Raw genomic sequence first — 18,996 nt, 5'->3', positions numbered from 1 at the left:
GCAGCTCTGTCTGGAAGCCTCAGCAATAACGCGAGATGTTGCTTTCCCGATTACTTTTTGCTGAGCCTACGTGCTTTGTAAAGCCATTACAGCAAGCTGATAATGACACATAAAACAGAAACTCCTTCCGAGCACACCCAAAAACACCGCGGACGGTCAAAGCAGTCGCAGTGGCGCTGTGTTATTTGATGGGTTGTGAACCCACACTAATATATTCAAGCTTTCAGTGGTTTTAAATAGGTGGAACTCCACCTCTTGTAATGCATTTACTCCTGATTAACACAGCCTTAAATACGACTGGAGTCAGACGTACTGCAGTATTAAGGTCAGGCATAGCAAAAAGAACAGAATGTTGTGGCACTAAAGATGAAAATCTAGTGGTGTCACGCCACTGATTCAAATCAGCAGAGAATATGGCCTAGTTACTTTCCTCATTGACATGTCTACTCTCTGAGGCAAGGGTAGCCAGATATTTTCAGAATAAAACCACTTTGGGGACATACGTGCCACTATCACACAGCAGCAGTAGTTCTTTCGGCATTACAAAACTTGCTAGAAATTGTTTGGAGAATTTTCAAAGTAAGTTTTCAATACTTTTCTATTCATCTCCATAGTCACGGTGCTACTCAAAGGTTAGCTGAAATAGCTGCTGGCAGTGGAGGAATCATAGAGAGATCACATGAAACACAGCCTGATTTCTTGAGAAAAAAAAAAAAAAAAGGATATTCAGCTCCTCCTCTATACCATTACTCTATACCACTTTGACCACTTTTGGGACATTAAACACTGGAAATAGCTCAGAAAGCATTTGGCTCAACATCTATGTCTATATATCATAAGGACTACTATATAATGCAAGCACTTTAAATCCATCCTAACTAGAAAATGTAAGCTATGTAATGCCAAAAATGTCATTAGAATGTAAGCACTGCACGTAGCCATACTCCTAACACCCTTCCAGGGTTCATTCCATACTGAAAACCAAAGATTAAACATACTGCCTCATGCACATTACACCATTAACTTTGTATTATACATCAAAGACTTTTTTTTTTTTTTTTTTTTTTTTTTTGTAATTTTTTTTTTTTTTTTTAACTGGATTAGCTTCCTCAGCCAGGCAGCAGTGAGATAAGATGAGATGTAGCACTAGTGCTTGGGAATCAGATCATCCTGAATTTAGCTCGGCTTAAACAGTTGTGGAACTACAATCTCAGCTGACAATGACATTTAGTGACCTGAGTTGTTACAAATTTTTGCTTCCCTAATAAATAGGGAAAGAAACTGGAGACCAGTCCCCAGCTTTATCACTCCAATATAGCAAAAGCAAGACAACATTCTTTTTCTTCAAGTACAGTCCAACCATTTGGGGTTGCCCATTACAGCAGAACATCTGTTGGCAAGTGGAGGGGCTTATTTCTTCAGTTTTATTCTCCGTCTTCACTCAGAGAGACTCTGGAGATTGCTAAAACCAGTTTCCTTACTGGTTCTACTTGTTCTGCTTCCAACACAGGGTAATGTTAGCTTATTTATAGCATATTTCAACCTATGGTTGGTGGTTGCTTCTTTGCTCTCAGCGATGTTCTGTGGTCTAACCCAAACATCTTGGCCAAAGCTTTTAACATGTTAGCTATTTCATTTGCTCTTAATTCAGTCATTCAACAATCAGATCTGGAGCTTTCTGTAATTATGTGACTCCCCACGGAGTTGCTCTACAAAGTTCCACCAACTTTTTTCATTTCTTTAACAAATTTAAGCAGAGGTTTGGTATATTTAAAAAAAAAATCTCTATTAATCCGTTTTTAAATGCTTCTAATCGAGTTACTGGAAATGTAGATGTCTCTGACACCATATTTTCATAGTCTCGGTTTTCAGATTTTAAAACATGCATAGTTACTGCTCTCTGGGAGGAGAAAACCACTCCAGGAATGGGAAAACATTCTGTGCTCCACACTGCATGGTGCACCGTGTTCCAGTTCATCTTCTTGGAATAGCCTCAGTTATAAATAATAAGACTTCTGTTTGGTTTTGGGAAAAAAATGCAAATTAAACTTTAAAGGAACGTTTTAAATTATGGATTTTAATGTTCGTTTTGGAGTTTTCTCATTTTCCTTCTTCTCATCATACTGTTTGTCTGTGAAGGCACAAACCCCACGAACAACATAAAAGTTTCCTTACCTGTGTACCAGCTGCTTGCGGCTTACACAAATAGCAGTTTCATAGTCATGAGTGACACACACTTTATGTGGGCTGCACTTCACCTTCAAACAAGGATCTTTGGATGGATCAAGGGCTACAAAAAAATAGACATATTAAAAAAAAGTGAGAAATGCATAGAAAATTATCTCTTGGTTGACAGATGACAACTGGTTAGAATGAACACACCCACATTTGCGTAAATAAATTGCCATTGTATAGTGTGTGCTGTTGTTTTCAGACTGCATGTTAAATAGAGATTAAATTCTGGTATAATATTCTACAGCACACTGTTCATTTCATATAAAAGTTATAGTGGAACAAAATACACTCACAAGTAAAAAAAAATTACTATTATTTTAGAAGCTATCTAGTATCTGACATATTGCAGGGTGCTAATAAATTTAATTTCACAGCTACTGTATAACAATGTTATTATTTTGTAGAAATGCTTTTTAATTTTCCCAGATAACCGTTTCCTGTACTTAAAATGTTTGAGCAGTAATAACAATAGAATAATTATTAAAAAATTATACAACAATTTACATCACCAGCAGTGCTGTTGGAAGCAGGATTAGAGATCATGATCAGCTGTTATCTCAGAGCAAAGATGCCCAAACTGTTGTCCCTGCTGATGCTCCCCAGGGAAAGTCCTTCCTCTAAAGTCAGTCCTTACACTCTTTATTCTCCTTCTGACACTACCCAGTGTTCCCCCTGCTCTGGGCTGAGGCTGTGGTTCCCCGAGGAGCGATCACTGCTGCTTTGCTCTTCTCTCCAGCAGCCTAACAGGAGCCTAACAAGATCTGGGGACAGACAGGGACACAGAGCCCAGGCACGTATCTTCAGTACTGGCTAATACAGTGGTCAATCTTTCTCTCAACAAGTCTTAAATTGCTGGAGAAAAGGACATGGTGGCAGTAAAGGGAGCTTCTCTCCCTCTTACGTGATGGATATTTGAGGTACCGCAGCTAGTCGTGAGTGGAAAATGCGCAGAAGTTACATCCAATCCTGCGCTGGAAAGCGCAGGGTACTCGGGTTTACCTAGTTTTGATTAGGAAAGATCCCCTGGATCTTCCTCCTGAACACACCCATTTACCAAACCTCTCACTGAAATCTGCCTCTCTGTAACAGTGTACTGCAAGGCAGCACGAGAGTGGGCTCGAAGGAGTGAATAGTGCTGCACCCTAAAGACAACGCAAACGGACTTGAAGGCCTGCAGACAGAAAGTGAGCACCAAAACTGGCACGTAGCCAGCCCACGAGGATTAACGCACACGTGCACACGTCCGTACACACACGTCCTGCTCATCTGAGAAGGGTGCTCGGAGGCTGCAACGGCACAGCTGTACACTGCCAACATTCTAACAGGAGGCTTCTGCAAAGGTCCTCACTGAGCTTGCAATGAACCATTTTCTCCAGATGCAACAAATAACACTCCCAAAGGAGCAATGAGAGTCTGAAGAGCCTCTCTAATTTTTTCTCTATACACAAAAATGTCTCCCAACGTTAAATGAAGAAACTAGCACATGGCCTATTACAATAAGTTCTACCAGAACTGCACATACCTTTCCCCTCTTCTCAAATAAATGAAAATATTAAGCATGTATCAGAGGCCTGATGTGGTAAAATCAGGATTTGGTTGAGGATCATCCTGTTTAGCACCCAAAGTGAGCAAGAGGGTCTGTTATCAGTGGAGGCAGGAGCTGCCCTGTAGAGAGGCAAGAAGATGCTGGCACATCAGGCACTGGAGCAGGTGCCAGAGCAGCCTCCTGGTCCCTACAGAAACTCAACAGAGGCAGAAAGTATTTGCTGTCCTGCCAGCGTGCAAGCCTGTCTGCTCCTGCCAAGTTTCTATAGACTGCTTCCTTAAATGAGTGGTGATTTGGTAATCTTTGAAATAAAAGAAGAGGAGCGATACAGTGCTATGCTGGATACCACTCCAATTAGAGCACTGATACCACCTGGGAAAATCTCTTATAAATACTTTTCTGCAATCAAGTCCTATTTGAAATGCTATCTATCTAAATTCATCCTCTTACAAAAGGATGCTTCTAAAGATCAGCAATAAGATGTATCTGCCAGGATGAATTACAAATATTCAAAAAATGGTTATGTGAATACTTTGGAAGAAGGGAAGTCACAGCCATACAGAGAAATTTCACCTTTGTTTAAGAAGTGATTTTTAGACGAGCTTTTTTTTGGACATTATTTTGCCATGGATTCGACTTTCTGTTCCTCTTCACTGTGTCCTCAAATCCCATTTTACCTCCCCCCTCCCTCCCCACATAATGGGCCACTCTTGGAAATGGGCAACTCGTAGTTTAATTTTTCAAACTGTATAAAGCTCTTACTGCACATTATCGTAACTGAGTCTCCCACTTTTCCTGAACGATCGGAGAAACTTTTAAAGGATACTATTTGAAGTACAAGAAGTTTCAGTTTTCCATGTACTGAATTTCTTTATATGACAGCAAATGTACATCCAACAAGCAGAGGAGTGCAGTGCAGCTGTTCTGTGTTGGTTTAAACAGTCAGAGCTACGAGCTCTTACTGCATTAACCCCCATTACACATTTGTGATGGGCAATTGAGCTTCACTAGTGCATATGTATTTAGTGGAATGCCTTTGGTGCAAAACACGGGGAAATCGTAAAAAAAAAAACAACCAACGAAACAAACAAACAAAAAACCAAACAAAAAAACCCCAACGAAGTGTTAAAAGCTTTTTCTTTTAAAGCCATTAAAACTGATAGAAAAGGTGAAGTGAGAAAGGAAGGAGAAAGACCATCTGTTTCCTGCACCATAAACAAGGAGGCATCAACATCAGTGAGTTACCATCAGGAAAATATGTGGGCAGAGTTTGGGGGGCTGGGGTCTGTCCCACTGCAAAGACCAAAGGTTGAAAAGGCTCTTCAGGGCTGTTCTGCTGTTGCCTTTTGGTATTTTTTTCTAAATCAGACTAACAGGCACATGAGAAGCAGCCCATGCCCTGCTCTTTACACTCCCAGAACACAGCCGGTGAGATGGATGTTCTTAATCCTCTTACTTTGCTCTCACTGGAGTTAAAGACTGAAGCAGATATTTGACAAGGATTGAAATGGCAAGCCACAATTTCTTTACTTGTCTGTCCACCTAGATATTCTTAAACTGCGAAACACGAGTGAGATACCTCCTCCTGCAAGGCCTTTAACAAGTAAGCTCCACTTGGAGCGTGAAGGCTCACCAGGTCATGGGTTCAGCGGGCTGATGTAATTCAAAGGTCATATCCACACGCACACAAAAAAATTAATGACCAGAACTTTTGCTTGCTTGCAGCTGGCCTTGCTCTTTTACTGGGACACATGCACGTTGTCTGGTTTTGCTGGTGACACATCCTTGATGCAGAATGCTGCATCGACAGAAACCATTGTGCAAACTGGCGAGGAGCCCAGGGCTAAGAGCTGCCAACACTGCTGTGGCATTGCAAAGCACTCTCTGGCCTTGTGCTCATAGTTCTCTGTCAGCCCCAGTCTGCTTAAGTGGGGATGCAGGTTTAGCCTTGAAAGTCACTACTAGTTTGGCATGAATAAAACAAGCAAGATTTAGACCCACGTGGTCTATGGGACATCATACACAGTTTCAATACTTGGCATTTTTTTCCAGAGTAAAATTTACTCTAATTGAAGAATTATATCTACTTCAGGAACTCCTTAGATCTTCTAAGGCAATAAAAATGCATGCAGTTCTGAAACAGCACCACAGAATACATTATTGTTAAAAGAAACCCAACTTGCAAATTTTTTGCGATTAAAAAATTGTCTATCAAAAAAGAAAAATACTGTTGAATGGTCATCACCTTGAAGCAAAGGAATGGGAAAAGATGCGTTTATTTCTGTATTTCCTTTTAAATCAGGCCTCAACTTTTCTCTAGCTCTGCGTCTTGTTTCTAAAATTTGAAGAGAATATTAATGTTGGCAATAATAAGAAATAAAGCTTTTCCCCACCTGTGTGTTACATGAATTATTTCATTCATGGTGGAAAAGCTGATGAAGATCCTTAAATGGAACACACTATAATGCATCATTTATTATTCATTACAAACAGCCCTTACCTACAGTTCAAAACAGTAGAAGGAAGTTTATTAAATACAAGCAAAACAAGACAGCAAAACACCCCGTGATGTGGATTATTATTTCTTGAGATTTTTTCCCACTTATGCAGAATTTATGATTCATGTGAACATAAAGGGTCAAAACAGGGATTTATATGTCTGCAAAGTTCCTCAACAGGTTAAATAAGTTTGGAAGGTTGTCCTACTGCTAAGCAACGCAAACCCTAAGGACAGCTCATAATAAGAAACAATTTCTGAAATATGCTAATCAAAGATCATGCTTTGTTAATCAGATTTCTACATGACTAGGAGCAGATGCTCATCATCTCCAGAAGGAAAGACCCTTGGGAATAAGATGAAACATAACAACCGTATTTGTCATCACAGTTCTTTTTGTCCTGAAGCAATAAGTAAGAAAACTTTGAAAATGAAAAGCCAAAAGTACAAATAAATAAGTGAAAGTGGGAAGAAGCATGAAGGAGAAAAAAAAAAAAAGTTGTTTATTATAAATATGCTATTTTATCAGCTTGAAAGGAAAACTACAGCCATCTCTTTTTTATGTCAAAGAGTCTGCACGCAGTTACTCAGGCCTGCCTTGCAGAGTAATAACAAAAATACCTCAAGCCTGGCTTTAATATGTCAACTTTTTCCCACTTTTTCTTTAGACTGAAACTGAAGGTGAAATCGATACGGTTAGTTAATCTGACCTGACAGTAACTGAGGACTGGCCCAAAATTTTTGGAGGAGATTAGTGTCCGGTCAGTATGGGAATGAAAGGTTTCACACATCAACATAAATTCTTTGATGAAAACCCACTTCAGTCACCTTGCCTATCTTTTTGTGAGTCCAGGCTTCATAGTTCCCTGTCCTGAGGATTTCCCATGCTGTTCAATCCCTGTACACTTGGTCTCCAAGGGAAGTGTCCACCCCAGGAGACAGCTGGCTGGAATACAGGGAAATACAGTACTGCACATCTCAAAGTACAATCATATCCAGAAGTTTTTTATCCTGAGAAAATTTAGAATTTCTGCCTTTTTTATCTTGCCTCCAAAGTCTTATTACTCTTCCTCACTTAACACCTAGATGTTTCTGCCGCTGACATTTGTTTTCTGGCCAGCTGTCCTGCTGCTCTGAGCCGTGAAGTCTCTTCCTGGCTGACAGAGCACAGGTGAAGTGTTTTAGATGGGCTAAAGTTTCTGCTTCACTGGCCACAACATTTTTGTAGGAAAATTGTAGTCTACAGGTCAGCTGATTGCTCTGCACAGGGGAAAGGCTTTCATATGCAGGCAGTGACCTAAAACCTGTGCTAGGCCCATTTATACAAAATAGAGGTGCAGAATTTGAATTCCTGTCATTAAGAGACAAAAGTTTTTTTTTTTTTTTTTTTTTTTTTTGGGTCAAGCTTTTATTATGCATAGCAACCTGAGATCCCTCTTAAAACTATAAATCTTCTGTTGGTTATCTCATGGAGATACCAGAATAATCAGTAAACAATAAACACCAGGGTTTGCACCAGACCATTAACAACCTCCTCATGGCATCCTGACATCGCTTCCCAGTACCAAAAGGATTACAAACACCAGCTGCATCCCCAATCCCTCTCCCTCCCAGCTCCACAAAGCAGACCAGAGACCATTCCTTTATGAACCGCACACACCCTCCTCTCTCCTCCCTGTACCATTCGCCATAGGCTGTGAGTTTGCAGTATAAATCAGTGTTGGACAAAGACCTAACAACAGTGTTTGAGATACTTTTCTATTATGTTTCCTGGTTTTATATATTACCACTATAAAATAAGACTTATGACTTGCAGGGAACTCCTTAGTTCAGACAATGGCAGTACAGGGAGAAGTTGCTCTGTGAGACTGCAGCTCTATATGCTGCAGCTGTGGGTCGTTGTGTTAATCACAACGGAGTAAATTTATTTTTCACACATTTGACTTTAAAAGGGTGATAACAAATAAATACTTCCAATGTCTTGCAGCAATGGATGTGTAATCCTGCAGAAACTGTACAACTAGTTCACAGCAAGATTTATGAGCTTGATTCTGCTTTTATGACCATTTGTTTGGGGGAAGAGAGTAATTTCTAACTCATGGCTGTTTAGTGGAGCTGAAACAAACTACACGATCAAAAAGAAACGGCATTATGTAAATATTGGGTTTTTTTTTGTTGTTTTCAAAATTGCCTGACAATAAGTACTATGATCACTCAATGACAAAAATATTTCTGCATAATGAAATGTCAAGAGCAGTTGCTTTTATGCAATCCCCTTGGAACTGTTCTGACTATATGAGAAAAGAACATCTGTTGAGAAAGGTATGATGAACTGGAAAATGGGACCTGCTGTCTTCGATGCAGAGATCCTAGCGCATATTTTAAGACAAAAGAAATTGATAATAAATGAAAGCCTCTCAATTAAATGATGCATTACATTATAGGTGTGCATTTCAATGTTATTATGTATTACTTGATTCCAGCAATACTCCACAAGCAAGCACAAGAAGGAAAGCCCAGCTCCTGGCTGTACAAGCTCAGAGAAAGGGCGTGGGAATGCGAAAGGTGTGAAGGTGAGCTGGCCCGGGCAGGCAGGGGCAGGCGGGACTGCTCACCCCCGGAGCTCACATGGCAGCTCGTGGCAAACTGCGGATCGAGGCGGGAACGTTTCAAACCAGCATCTTGTCTCCACTTACAGCACGGTAACAGCCAAAGAGAAAGCGTGATCAAAGCAGCCAAGTAGTGACTTGGAGGAATTTTACGATATACTTTTGTGAAAACCGTTGCAAAGTAAACATGTAGGAAGCCATGCGGCTTAAACATGTCTTAATAAAAATCTCTAGAAACTTTGCCGTGGATTTTTTCTAGGGAAAGGGCATGTTTTCAACACGTGATAGCTAACACACGATGGCTTAAACCAGTTTTGGTTTTATCACTCCAGTTTTTTTGAAATAAACCACAGACTTCCCCCCCGCCCCCGAATTAGATCTCCTACTCAGCTTTAAAGCAGATGATGAATTTATGCAATTTTTTTTTTTTTTTCTTAAGGTGAACATGGCCGTACATATTAACTCACAGAGCACTCAGATGAACATTCCTTTGCCTCTCAGGCAAAACCAAAACAGTAGTTTTCATTGCTCCAGTGGTGAACTCCAACAAACCCATGTGCTGCGGTTAGACTGCCGGTGGAATTTAATCCAAGTGCAACAGGGCTACCCCATCACCTTTGTATGAACAACACACCCAAGTAAACCTGTGATGGATTTCTAGCCATTCAGAAGGTTTCTCCTTGTACCCTTTCCCCAGATTCTGTTATTTTACGGGTTGCTAAGTGGCCACATTGAGCAGCTAAGGCTGTGCTGTTTACTGGAGCTGTGTATCGTTTCTTTTCAGGGCTGGTATTGTTCATAATTCTGGTTTTACAAAATGTTAGTTAATAACAGATTACATACACCTCCCCTCCATCAATTGCCAATAATTACCAATGTTTTTTATTCTGCTTCTGCAAATCTTGGCATAAATCATTCTGCTTCATTAGGGTGAAAATTGGTGTTAGCCCTCCCCCAAGTCTAGGGAAGAACATGTCTTCGATTAACAAGCTCAGATATTTAAGTCTCTCTTTCTCTCTTGCATGTTCCCTCTCTGCATAATTACTCAGAGCAATTTGCATACAGAAATCAATTCAGCTGAAAATTAATTACCATAGGCCTGAATGTTTCAAACATGTATGTGAATTACTTTCAGTAAATGGAATTTCTCAAGGCAGTTAAACAGTAACATCTCAAACTGTCAGCATTTATTCCATCACTGTGTAGTATTTTTGCATAGTTTTGTTTTGGAGCACTCTAACATCTGAGTGGCCGAAGATGTTGGTATAGTGCACAGAAACATCTATTTTAATTTTTACAGGCACTTTCAAAAATAATTTCTTATAACTGACATATAATTGCTTTTGACGTTGCTGAGGGCCATCCAAGGCAAAAGATGCTTCAAAGAGCAAAGCAAAGGATAAGACCCAAGTATTTAAATGAATTTCCTTAGAAATATACAGAAATCTGATGCAGTGAAAATAAGTGAAGAAAAAAAAAAAAGATAGGACTGTAAGTTAGGAAATGTGCTTCCACTGTTGGATGGGATAATCGGCCCCAACCATCAATGAGGGTATTTGGCTAGCAAGTAGTAAAGAGACGTGTACAAGACCAAGGTTGATTTGCTAAAGTCATGAAAGAGAAGCTCCTGGCTTGATTTCTGACAATGAATCATTATGATTTATATCTCAATATACTCAAAATGTATCTCACATACTTCCCTGTACTGGGGCAGGTTTTAAATATTACATATACTGAGGTATGCTTAGCTAATACATGTATCTTTTTAACACTTATTTTGAAACCAAAAAAACCAAACATCCCCAGCAAAAGAGAAGCTGTCAAATACAGCTTGGTGCTTGCTTCCTTTTCCAGCTAGCACCAGGTGCACTTTTCACAAACAACTCCCCTGCCTGCAAGGCAAAGGTTTAACCAAGATGCAAGCACAGAGCACTCGCATCGGTTCAATAAAGCATGATCCGGCACCAGTGCCAGAACACTTCTCCAAGCACTTCCACTATGTGATAATTTATGCTCCTACGTGTCATACCCGAGGGTGTATTTCTGCATATCCCAGTACGCTGAAGGCAAAACAGACTTAAAAACCTGCAGACAGAAGGACATTGGTCAGATGTTCCATTCAATTATTAATTCCAGGAAGTAGTGAGGGTACAAAATAGCTCCGTTCTCTGGGATTCATGGGGCTTGGGCAATATATTTAATGACAGCAGCTCTACAGCTTCTGATTTGGAGTCCCCAAAACCCCTGGGATGGTCTAGCTTCAAGCTTCCTGGGATGGAAGTGGAGAACTTCAAAAGATTGCTCTAATTTTTAGTTGGTGGAACATGAGAAAATGAAGACCCCTCCGCTTCTGCCTTACTGGGAGGACACAGTTCTGCGGTGTCTGACTGAACAGGAGCAGGGCTAAGAACACGGCTGTTTCCTTTGGTCAGGCTCAGCTCTCCGCTTGCTTTACAAAGGTACCCCATGAGAGAGCAGGCAAGTGGCTCTAACCCCAGGCACCCTGAGACTCCAAATGATCTCCACCCCACCCGCTTTTCACCGCTCGGCCAGAGCAGGCAGGCTCGTTCTGCAGGAGAGCCCGAACGGACCCCCAGCCCCAGCGTCCCCAAGCCCAGCTGGACCTCCCTGGGGACAGAATATGCTCCCCTAGACTTTCAAGCTCTATTTTCTAGCAAATTAATGTGAGGAAAAGAGAGAGAAAGCACTTGGATCTCCACACTAGTAAACTGGCTAGCTGATAACATCTTCTGAAATTAATGTAAGTCATATTTCTGTTTTGTAAGAAGATGAGGCTGCAGTTTCTGTATCTGTGACTGAACTTGGGTCCCACAATACCAACTGAGTCCTTTGAATCTCCAAACCCTAGTACCAGAACAGAACTTCATTTTTCTGCCCAAAGATTTTATTCTCTTTGCTGCTGGGGAAATACTGAAAATACAAACTAAAAAGATTTTAAAAAACTCAAAGCCATACAAATTATTTCAAATCATTATTTAAAAAAAAAAAAAAAAAGTCTATTTAAGATAACTAAGATTTCTGAATGCTTGGACTCGACCATCCTATGGTACTTTTAAAATGCCGCATAGAATTTTTCCAGTGAACTGACCTAGACTGCTTTCTATTACACTGGAGTGAATTATTTATTTATTGGGATTTCATTTAATACAAATTATTTTACTCCAAGGCCAATGAAAACAAAACAGGTTATACCTTCTTCAGAAAACAATATTTTAAATTATTCATGTGTAATTAAAGAGACACCTTTCCCATTTCAGATGAATACAAACATATATTTTGATTTGCTTGGAGATGAGTTGCAGCGTGTGGGATGAAACACTTCTGTAATACTTGGGAAGCTGCTGTAATTTATATTTTAACCGAAGAAATAATATTTTATAGTTTTACTGAAGAAATAACATAATGGGGAAAAATTACCACAATTTAATTCAGAGAGCTAGTTTGTGAGATACTGAACCTTTTTCCAACTTTGATTAAAAACTATAATGAAGGGTGAACTATGAGTAGAAAATAAAATTAAAAATTATAATGAACTGAGAACTATGAGCAGAAAAAAAAAATTGAAACAATATAGAACTCTGTATTTTTCATACAGAAAAATCTCTTACCAAACAAATTTTATTATTCTTCATTAGATATTCTATGTCATTAAATCTCATTTGAAAACATGAATAACAAACATATCTTTGAATGGTTACTTTTTAGAGGTAATGCAGAAGCAAAAGTGCATCACTGTTGTTAATGATTCCATCAGCAAATAGCAAAAATAAGGACCAAACGACTGTTTTTGCGCATCAGTATTTCAGTATGCATAATGAGAATTCTTTTGTAGCCCAGCATTGTAGAGAGCTAGGCAAGCAATAAAAATTCTGGATATGAATTCTCTGGAAGGCTGACGAGTTTGCTCTATTTGTCGACAGACTGAATGTCAATGTTGTTACAGTTACAGCAATTCCCAGCCAGGCCCCCTGTGTATCTCTACATACTCATATTTAAATGTTCAACTAGGTAAGACATTCAGCCTCGGAAATGAGAGCGCCTTTACTTTTTCCATTAAGTTCCTTTGCTTATTTGCTAGGATAAATGAAACAGAATTTGTCTCCAAATACTATCAACTATTTTGTATAAGATATAGGAGCTCATTTTATGCTTAATTAATAAGGTACAACATGGATAGCATTCGTTCAAACTATGCCATAGAAAAATTACCAACTTTACTCCTGTTTTTAGCATTCTTAGCAGCTTAGCTCATGGGCAGTGCCTGACTGAATCAATGGGGCAGGAAGGAAAGGAGACTTAATGTTGCCTTCTTGTTCTATCTTTGCCTTTTTTGTGACTTGGGATAAATAAGTTAGTCACTCTATGCCTCCCTCTCTTTTTCAGCATTTAAAAATGGGGATAGTAATACTTACTGTCTAGAAATCACCCTGGGACTCTTGGCAGGCATCATGGAACACAAGCAAAGGGTCCCTATGAATGACTTGTAATGCAGTCATTCCAAACCAGCTAAATTCTGCAGAACGAAGAGCCGTTTCATGTTCATTTATGTCAGTCTGATTATCTCCATGGAAACATGGGCAAAACACTTAATTTTCTACATCAACAGAGGAAGATTTGTTTCCATATTACATTAGTTTTAGTGTGCACTGAGCAAAACAAACACAAAAATAAAAAGACTTTCCAAAGACTGATTTCATTATGAAAAGATACCAGTTTCAGCCCTGTCACATGGAAACGGTTCCTGTCAACCCGACATCACGGTGGAAAACCTTGCAAAATGGGCAGCATTCTGCAGAGCACCTTCGGGTTATGGATGAAATAGAAAAATCACAGATTTGTCAATTTACAGGTGAAGAATTTATTGTCAGAAGAAACCACTAGAATTCCAAAGCTACAGGAATATTAGCCATGAGACATGACCAGAAAAAAAAACCAACCCTACAGAATGAGCGCAGCTGCTACTACGTATGGCTTGTACATAATCTAGAAATCTGTACGACACAAAACACATCAAAACTGTAAATTGGCTGGGGGCTGGCTAGCTTAATAGATTGTTGCCTAATGTAATTCTCATTGCCTTTGAGAGGAATTACCTAAGCAGGGAAAGATGAAGCTCCTCTATGGATAATCAATTAGTCATATAATTGATATCTGGAAGAGGCCTAAATGGGAAAAAAATGGAAGGACAAACAGCTGTCCTACCTGGTTCTAAAGTGTAGTGAATATAAATACAGCAAAGAGAATTCCTTCGTCTAGCATGAGTTTAAAGGAAATAAGTGCTGTGAAAAATCAGTGAATATCCAGCACCATCCCTCACTCCACGGTGCAAGAGACAATCTCTAATGTGAAACAAATAAAGATGAAAATTCAGAAACTACAAAATCATTTGGTAAAAATTAACTCCGCTCTGCTGGAATTGACCGGCGATTGTTGGAATTGTGCCAAAGGCAGAAATGTTGAGACACCGAGTTTCTAAACAGCAGAAGATTGGTGACTTTTCTGCAGAGAATTAAATGAAAGGGTAAGATAACCTTAGAACTGGAGAAAGCAGATTGTCAAATGGGCTGGAAGACAGGAAGTGTTCACAAGGAAGAGCATCAGCATTGCAATTTAAAAATGTCTACTGGTATGACACCAGTGAAAATATGAAGTTATGGGGCTCGTACGGCCCTGCAGAACAACGCGTACAGAAGAAAACCACCCAACACTGGGTTCTTTCTACAGGGTTTTTTCTTGCTACACTCTAGCTGCTACAGAAGTGTGGAAACTGATGATCGACTTTTAATTCACAGAGCCTACATTTCCTCTCTTGCTTTTGAGACCTCAAAATTAATTTTTAAAAACAAAAGCTGACCTCTACAGAGCTACTGCTAATTCAGCACACTTTGCAGTTGTCTTTTATTCTGGTCTCATTAATGCATTCCAGGGCATCTCGATATGTCTTTTGATAAGTGACTGATAATTTTTAAACACACAAAACCAATGTTTAGAAGGCTTTAAATGGATTCACAGTTTAATTAAAATGCTTTCTGTTTCTCAAAAAATTGTACATTAATAAAGATCTCATCTGAGAGAGGAGAAATGCTATTTTGCTTGCCAATACTTCGCTAAAATAAATCTGAAAGAAGATCCTTTATGAAGAATTAAAGTTTGAGCAGTTCCTTGTGGATACTTGAGTAACTGTCTAGAATAACTAAAATGTTTTGTCCTTTTCCCACTGAGAAAGAGCCAAAGCTGCCTCGGGCAATACAACAGCAAATTCTGTAACTTTGCACTCAGCATGATAGCTAAAATCCACTTCTACAACAGAGGAACAACTGTTCGTAAGAGAATTGCTTGATTTCTGGAAGACCTAGGCAAGAAATGTCTTGAAAAAGAGCAAGCTTCCTGAGTTATGAAGTAACACTGAATTATTCAGGGTTCCTGATGTACATGTTACTTTTTATTAGAACAAAGAAAAAACATAGAGTTCTAATAAAAAGGAACCATGTGTATCAGTAATGCTGAATAATTCAAACACAAAGTAACAATGGAATTGGAAACTGGTTTTACTCTGTTTCAATGAATATATATTATCTTTCCAGAATCAACTTGTCTGATCTATCTCTAGACATATCTGGAGTCATTGCCCAAACCTGAGACAAGAGTAATGTGAAGTGCAAGAAACAGTATTGCAGTGGTTTGGGGACAGGAGATGGGAAAGAGGGAGGACACTACTACTGTAATTCTGAATTACTTCATTCGGTTTTGATCTGAAAAGGTGTAAATGTTACACCTGTAACTGCTGTCCCCTTCTCAACTTTACCGTTCCCAGCGAATACGGAAAACCCAGGAGGATAAGCAGTGGATCTCACATTGGAATACCAAATAAAATCAGATGCTTTTCCAATTTCAGGAAAGATCCTTGTTGAAAAATGACAGTCAGAAGATAGAAGCATTATAACTGTGACCTTAGTATTAAGCAGAAAAAAAAAAAAGTTTCCATTTATATAAATGTGCTGTGATGTTAAGGGAACAGAAATTGTATTTCAGCATGATTTATCCATCCCACTGCTTCTTCTGCTGAATATATTTCTATTTGGTTTTAATCAGTAAATTGACATTTAAGTAAGGGTGCATCACTACAAAGAGATCTTCTCTACCACAAGAAGAGGGCAGAGCAGCTGTTCAGTACGAAGGACTGACATCAAGGCAGTATCTTTGCTCCCTTCTGATTCTTCCTCCCTCCCCTGCAGGGTTTGCAATACCCCCCTGTGTTACTTGAACTGGACACTGAACTGGAAAATGAGTTTAGCCTGGTTTTATCATAGTCAAACATTAAAATCTGTTCGGAGAAAATGTGTTCATCTGACACAATGACTGAATTTGCATTTATGATTTAGACAAGATCATTTTTCCAGCTGATTTCACAGTACTCTCCAGGACAGAATCACTGCCAGAAAACCTAACTCAAAAATTTTCGTCCACTCTAAGGCATGTCAGAGCAAACACTGCAGACAACCTGAACATACTGGGTGTGCAGGGGAGAGAAAACTACCCAAGAGCTTCATGTTTTGCGCTCTGACCCTTTTCCAGTACTTTGAATATTAAAGCAAATTTCCTTACTGAGATACAGAGGTGGGGGTCAGCTGTAAACCTACAACCCTACAAACCAATAGTTATAGTCCAATGGATTCTCTCACAAGCCTTGCAAAGAGACACTGTCACATCAGCTTCTACTGTTGCCACAGAAGTCTTAGCATTCAGTACTGTTAAATTCATCCACAACAGAGCAAAAATGCAATTCTGCCCTTAATGCTTGAGAGCATTATGTTATACATCACAATTTGGAAGCAGGGAGTCAGCGCTTCACTTCAGGGTATTTAATTCAGGTACATACATAACCACCCCTCGCTCTCTCAATACACAATACATACGCACACACACACACACACACAAAAAAGTGAAGACATTAAAAAAAACATAATTAAAAGAAATATCAGTATCTTAACACATTATTCCATGTGCATGCCTGGTATAAATGAGCTATGAGGATGTATCACAAGAACTTAGATTAAACTACAGCAACAGCCTTTATACTAATGTGCAAGACCTAATGAGGGAATTCCTTTCTCTCTTTCTCACACAGTATCAATTTCATGCCCTATAGGTTTTTAAATGGCCCACAAATCTTCGTGATTTGTTTTTTTCTCTAAAGGAAGAGCACCATATCAGGTCTTTTAAGGCGAGCTGAACAGTCCGTAACAGTCGAGATATTTGTTAGGCATAACAGGCTCTTTAAACATGGAAGAATCTACATGGGACACGGCCATTAGTATGTGTGCAGCCTTTACTACTCTCAGTATTTGCTGTAGGTGGATGGTGGCACGCTGCCATTAATATATAGGTAGGTTTTTTTAAGGGCTTGGCAAACGCTTCAGAACAGAAGGTGTCAAAGTGCCAATGTCATTGTTTCAGAAGAAATCCTTTTTTCCTCCTCTCAGTGGATAGTCTCACTAGTTCCTCCTTGAAGTTTTCTATCAAGCTAATTAATTTAGCGGTCTCTCAGGCTGCAGGATGATTTGAAACTCAGCATGTTCTGCTACTGGTAATTTGTTAGTGTGTCTAAATTTCATATCACTTAACTATATTTTCAGGTGGATTTCCGGATCATTTGGTTTTATAATGAAACAGGACAAAGCCAAAAGGCCACGGCTAGAAGGGCTTTACCGACCCTTGTTATTAACTTGCAGCCTGAGAAAGCAAACAAATGAAGAGGAAGCTCAGAGGCTCATGACGACAAACATGGAAGACTGATGTGTATGTTTACCGGCAGTGGACTGTCATGTTTTTGTAGTAAAATAAAATGATCACATAGTCTCTCTTTTCTGTGAGTAAACTTAAGTAAGTTTTTCATTGTGCTTAAATTCCCCAGAGTGTCACAGCTGGAGTGCTGAGCCTGTAAAATGCTGTTTATCCACAACTTCCACTGATGCCATTAACTGGCAGCCTTCAAAATTGCCATAGAAACATCAACAGCCATGAAGAGTCATTACCTGTATGGGAAGTACTAAGTGCCTGTACCAGAGAACGCACAAATTTTAAAATGTCCGTATTTTTACAGATATTTATCTTTTAATGATGAAACACTGGGTATTATCACAGAGCAGGGGAAGCTTAGGTTCTTTGGGATCAGGATTTCATTTTCTGCTTTTAAATGGCCTTTATTAATGATTCATAAGAGAAGCAATAGGAAGGTAGGGAGACTTAAGGCTTATCTAAACAGCAGCTTTGGTCACTTGGAGGATTCAAATACTTCAAATGACACATTTGGGGAAAAAAAATGCACGAACTGAAAAGAAACAAATGGAAATACAACAGTAGATATAAACATTCTTGCCACCATGGAAAAGCTGATAGCTTGGCAATACATCTTACTGCTCTCATATGATGTTCTAGAAGAGAAAATGTAAGCCAAACATTAGGGACAGTTTGGGTCAATGACCCTATCTCTGCATGCTGTTATGGATCCAATATCTTTGTCACTCATGCTTGATAGAGTTATCAGAAATAGGAGACCAGAACAGCCAGAAGCTTTCATTCTCACCCATTATGGCAGTTCTCATGTAATGAATAATTCACATCTACATTATTTGCTTGAACTGCTGAATGCTGGGACTCACAACCAGATAATTAGCTAATAAAGAATAGTGGATTTGTTGCATGCTTCACTTACCAGTTTCTCTAAATTAATGTAAAGACGACAATGTGCATTCGTACAGAACATATGCACGAGCACTGTATGAAGAAGCAATCTTAAAAGCATCACGTAACTACTAATATCCAGATAATGCATCTAGCTTCAAAATGATGTTAAAAGTTTGTCCAACACTATCGTTGCACATGTGGCTTTGCCATGGAACACATGCCATTATACTGCCTGAAATGATCCCAAATCTTTCTGCAGCTGAAATCAGAGATGGATTAAAAACCAACTGATCACACTGTATTTCCGAATGGAAACTTTTGGCCCTCGCCAAGATCAACTGGAAGCTGCTTTATTAGATTAGATTACACATTTAATTAGAGTTACATTATCTGTCAACATT

General features: G+C 39.3%; 1 protein-coding gene across 2 annotated transcripts in view; it reads right to left on the bottom strand.

Moving 5' to 3' along the window:
• SPOCK1 (SPARC (osteonectin), cwcv and kazal like domains proteoglycan 1) overlaps window positions 1-18,996 on the bottom strand; it is a 318,661-nt gene that overhangs the window by 131,095 nt on the left and 168,570 nt on the right. For both annotated transcript variants that reach the window (XM_026858125.1, XM_026858124.1), the window contains one exon: window positions 2,176-2,290. In XM_026858125.1, the coding sequence (XP_026713926.1) occupies window positions 2,176-2,290 (115 nt within the window). The remainder of the gene's footprint in view (window positions 1-2,175; window positions 2,291-18,996) is intronic.

The sequence above is a fragment of the Athene cunicularia genome (assembly GCF_003259725.1).
Source record: "Athene cunicularia isolate RWA chromosome 13 unlocalized genomic scaffold, athCun1 chr13_part1, whole genome shotgun sequence".
In the NCBI taxonomy this organism is placed as follows: Eukaryota; Metazoa; Chordata; class Aves; order Strigiformes; family Strigidae; genus Athene; species Athene cunicularia.
The sequence above is the reverse complement of the archived record's forward strand: the minus strand, read 5'-3'. Positions and strand labels throughout refer to the sequence as shown.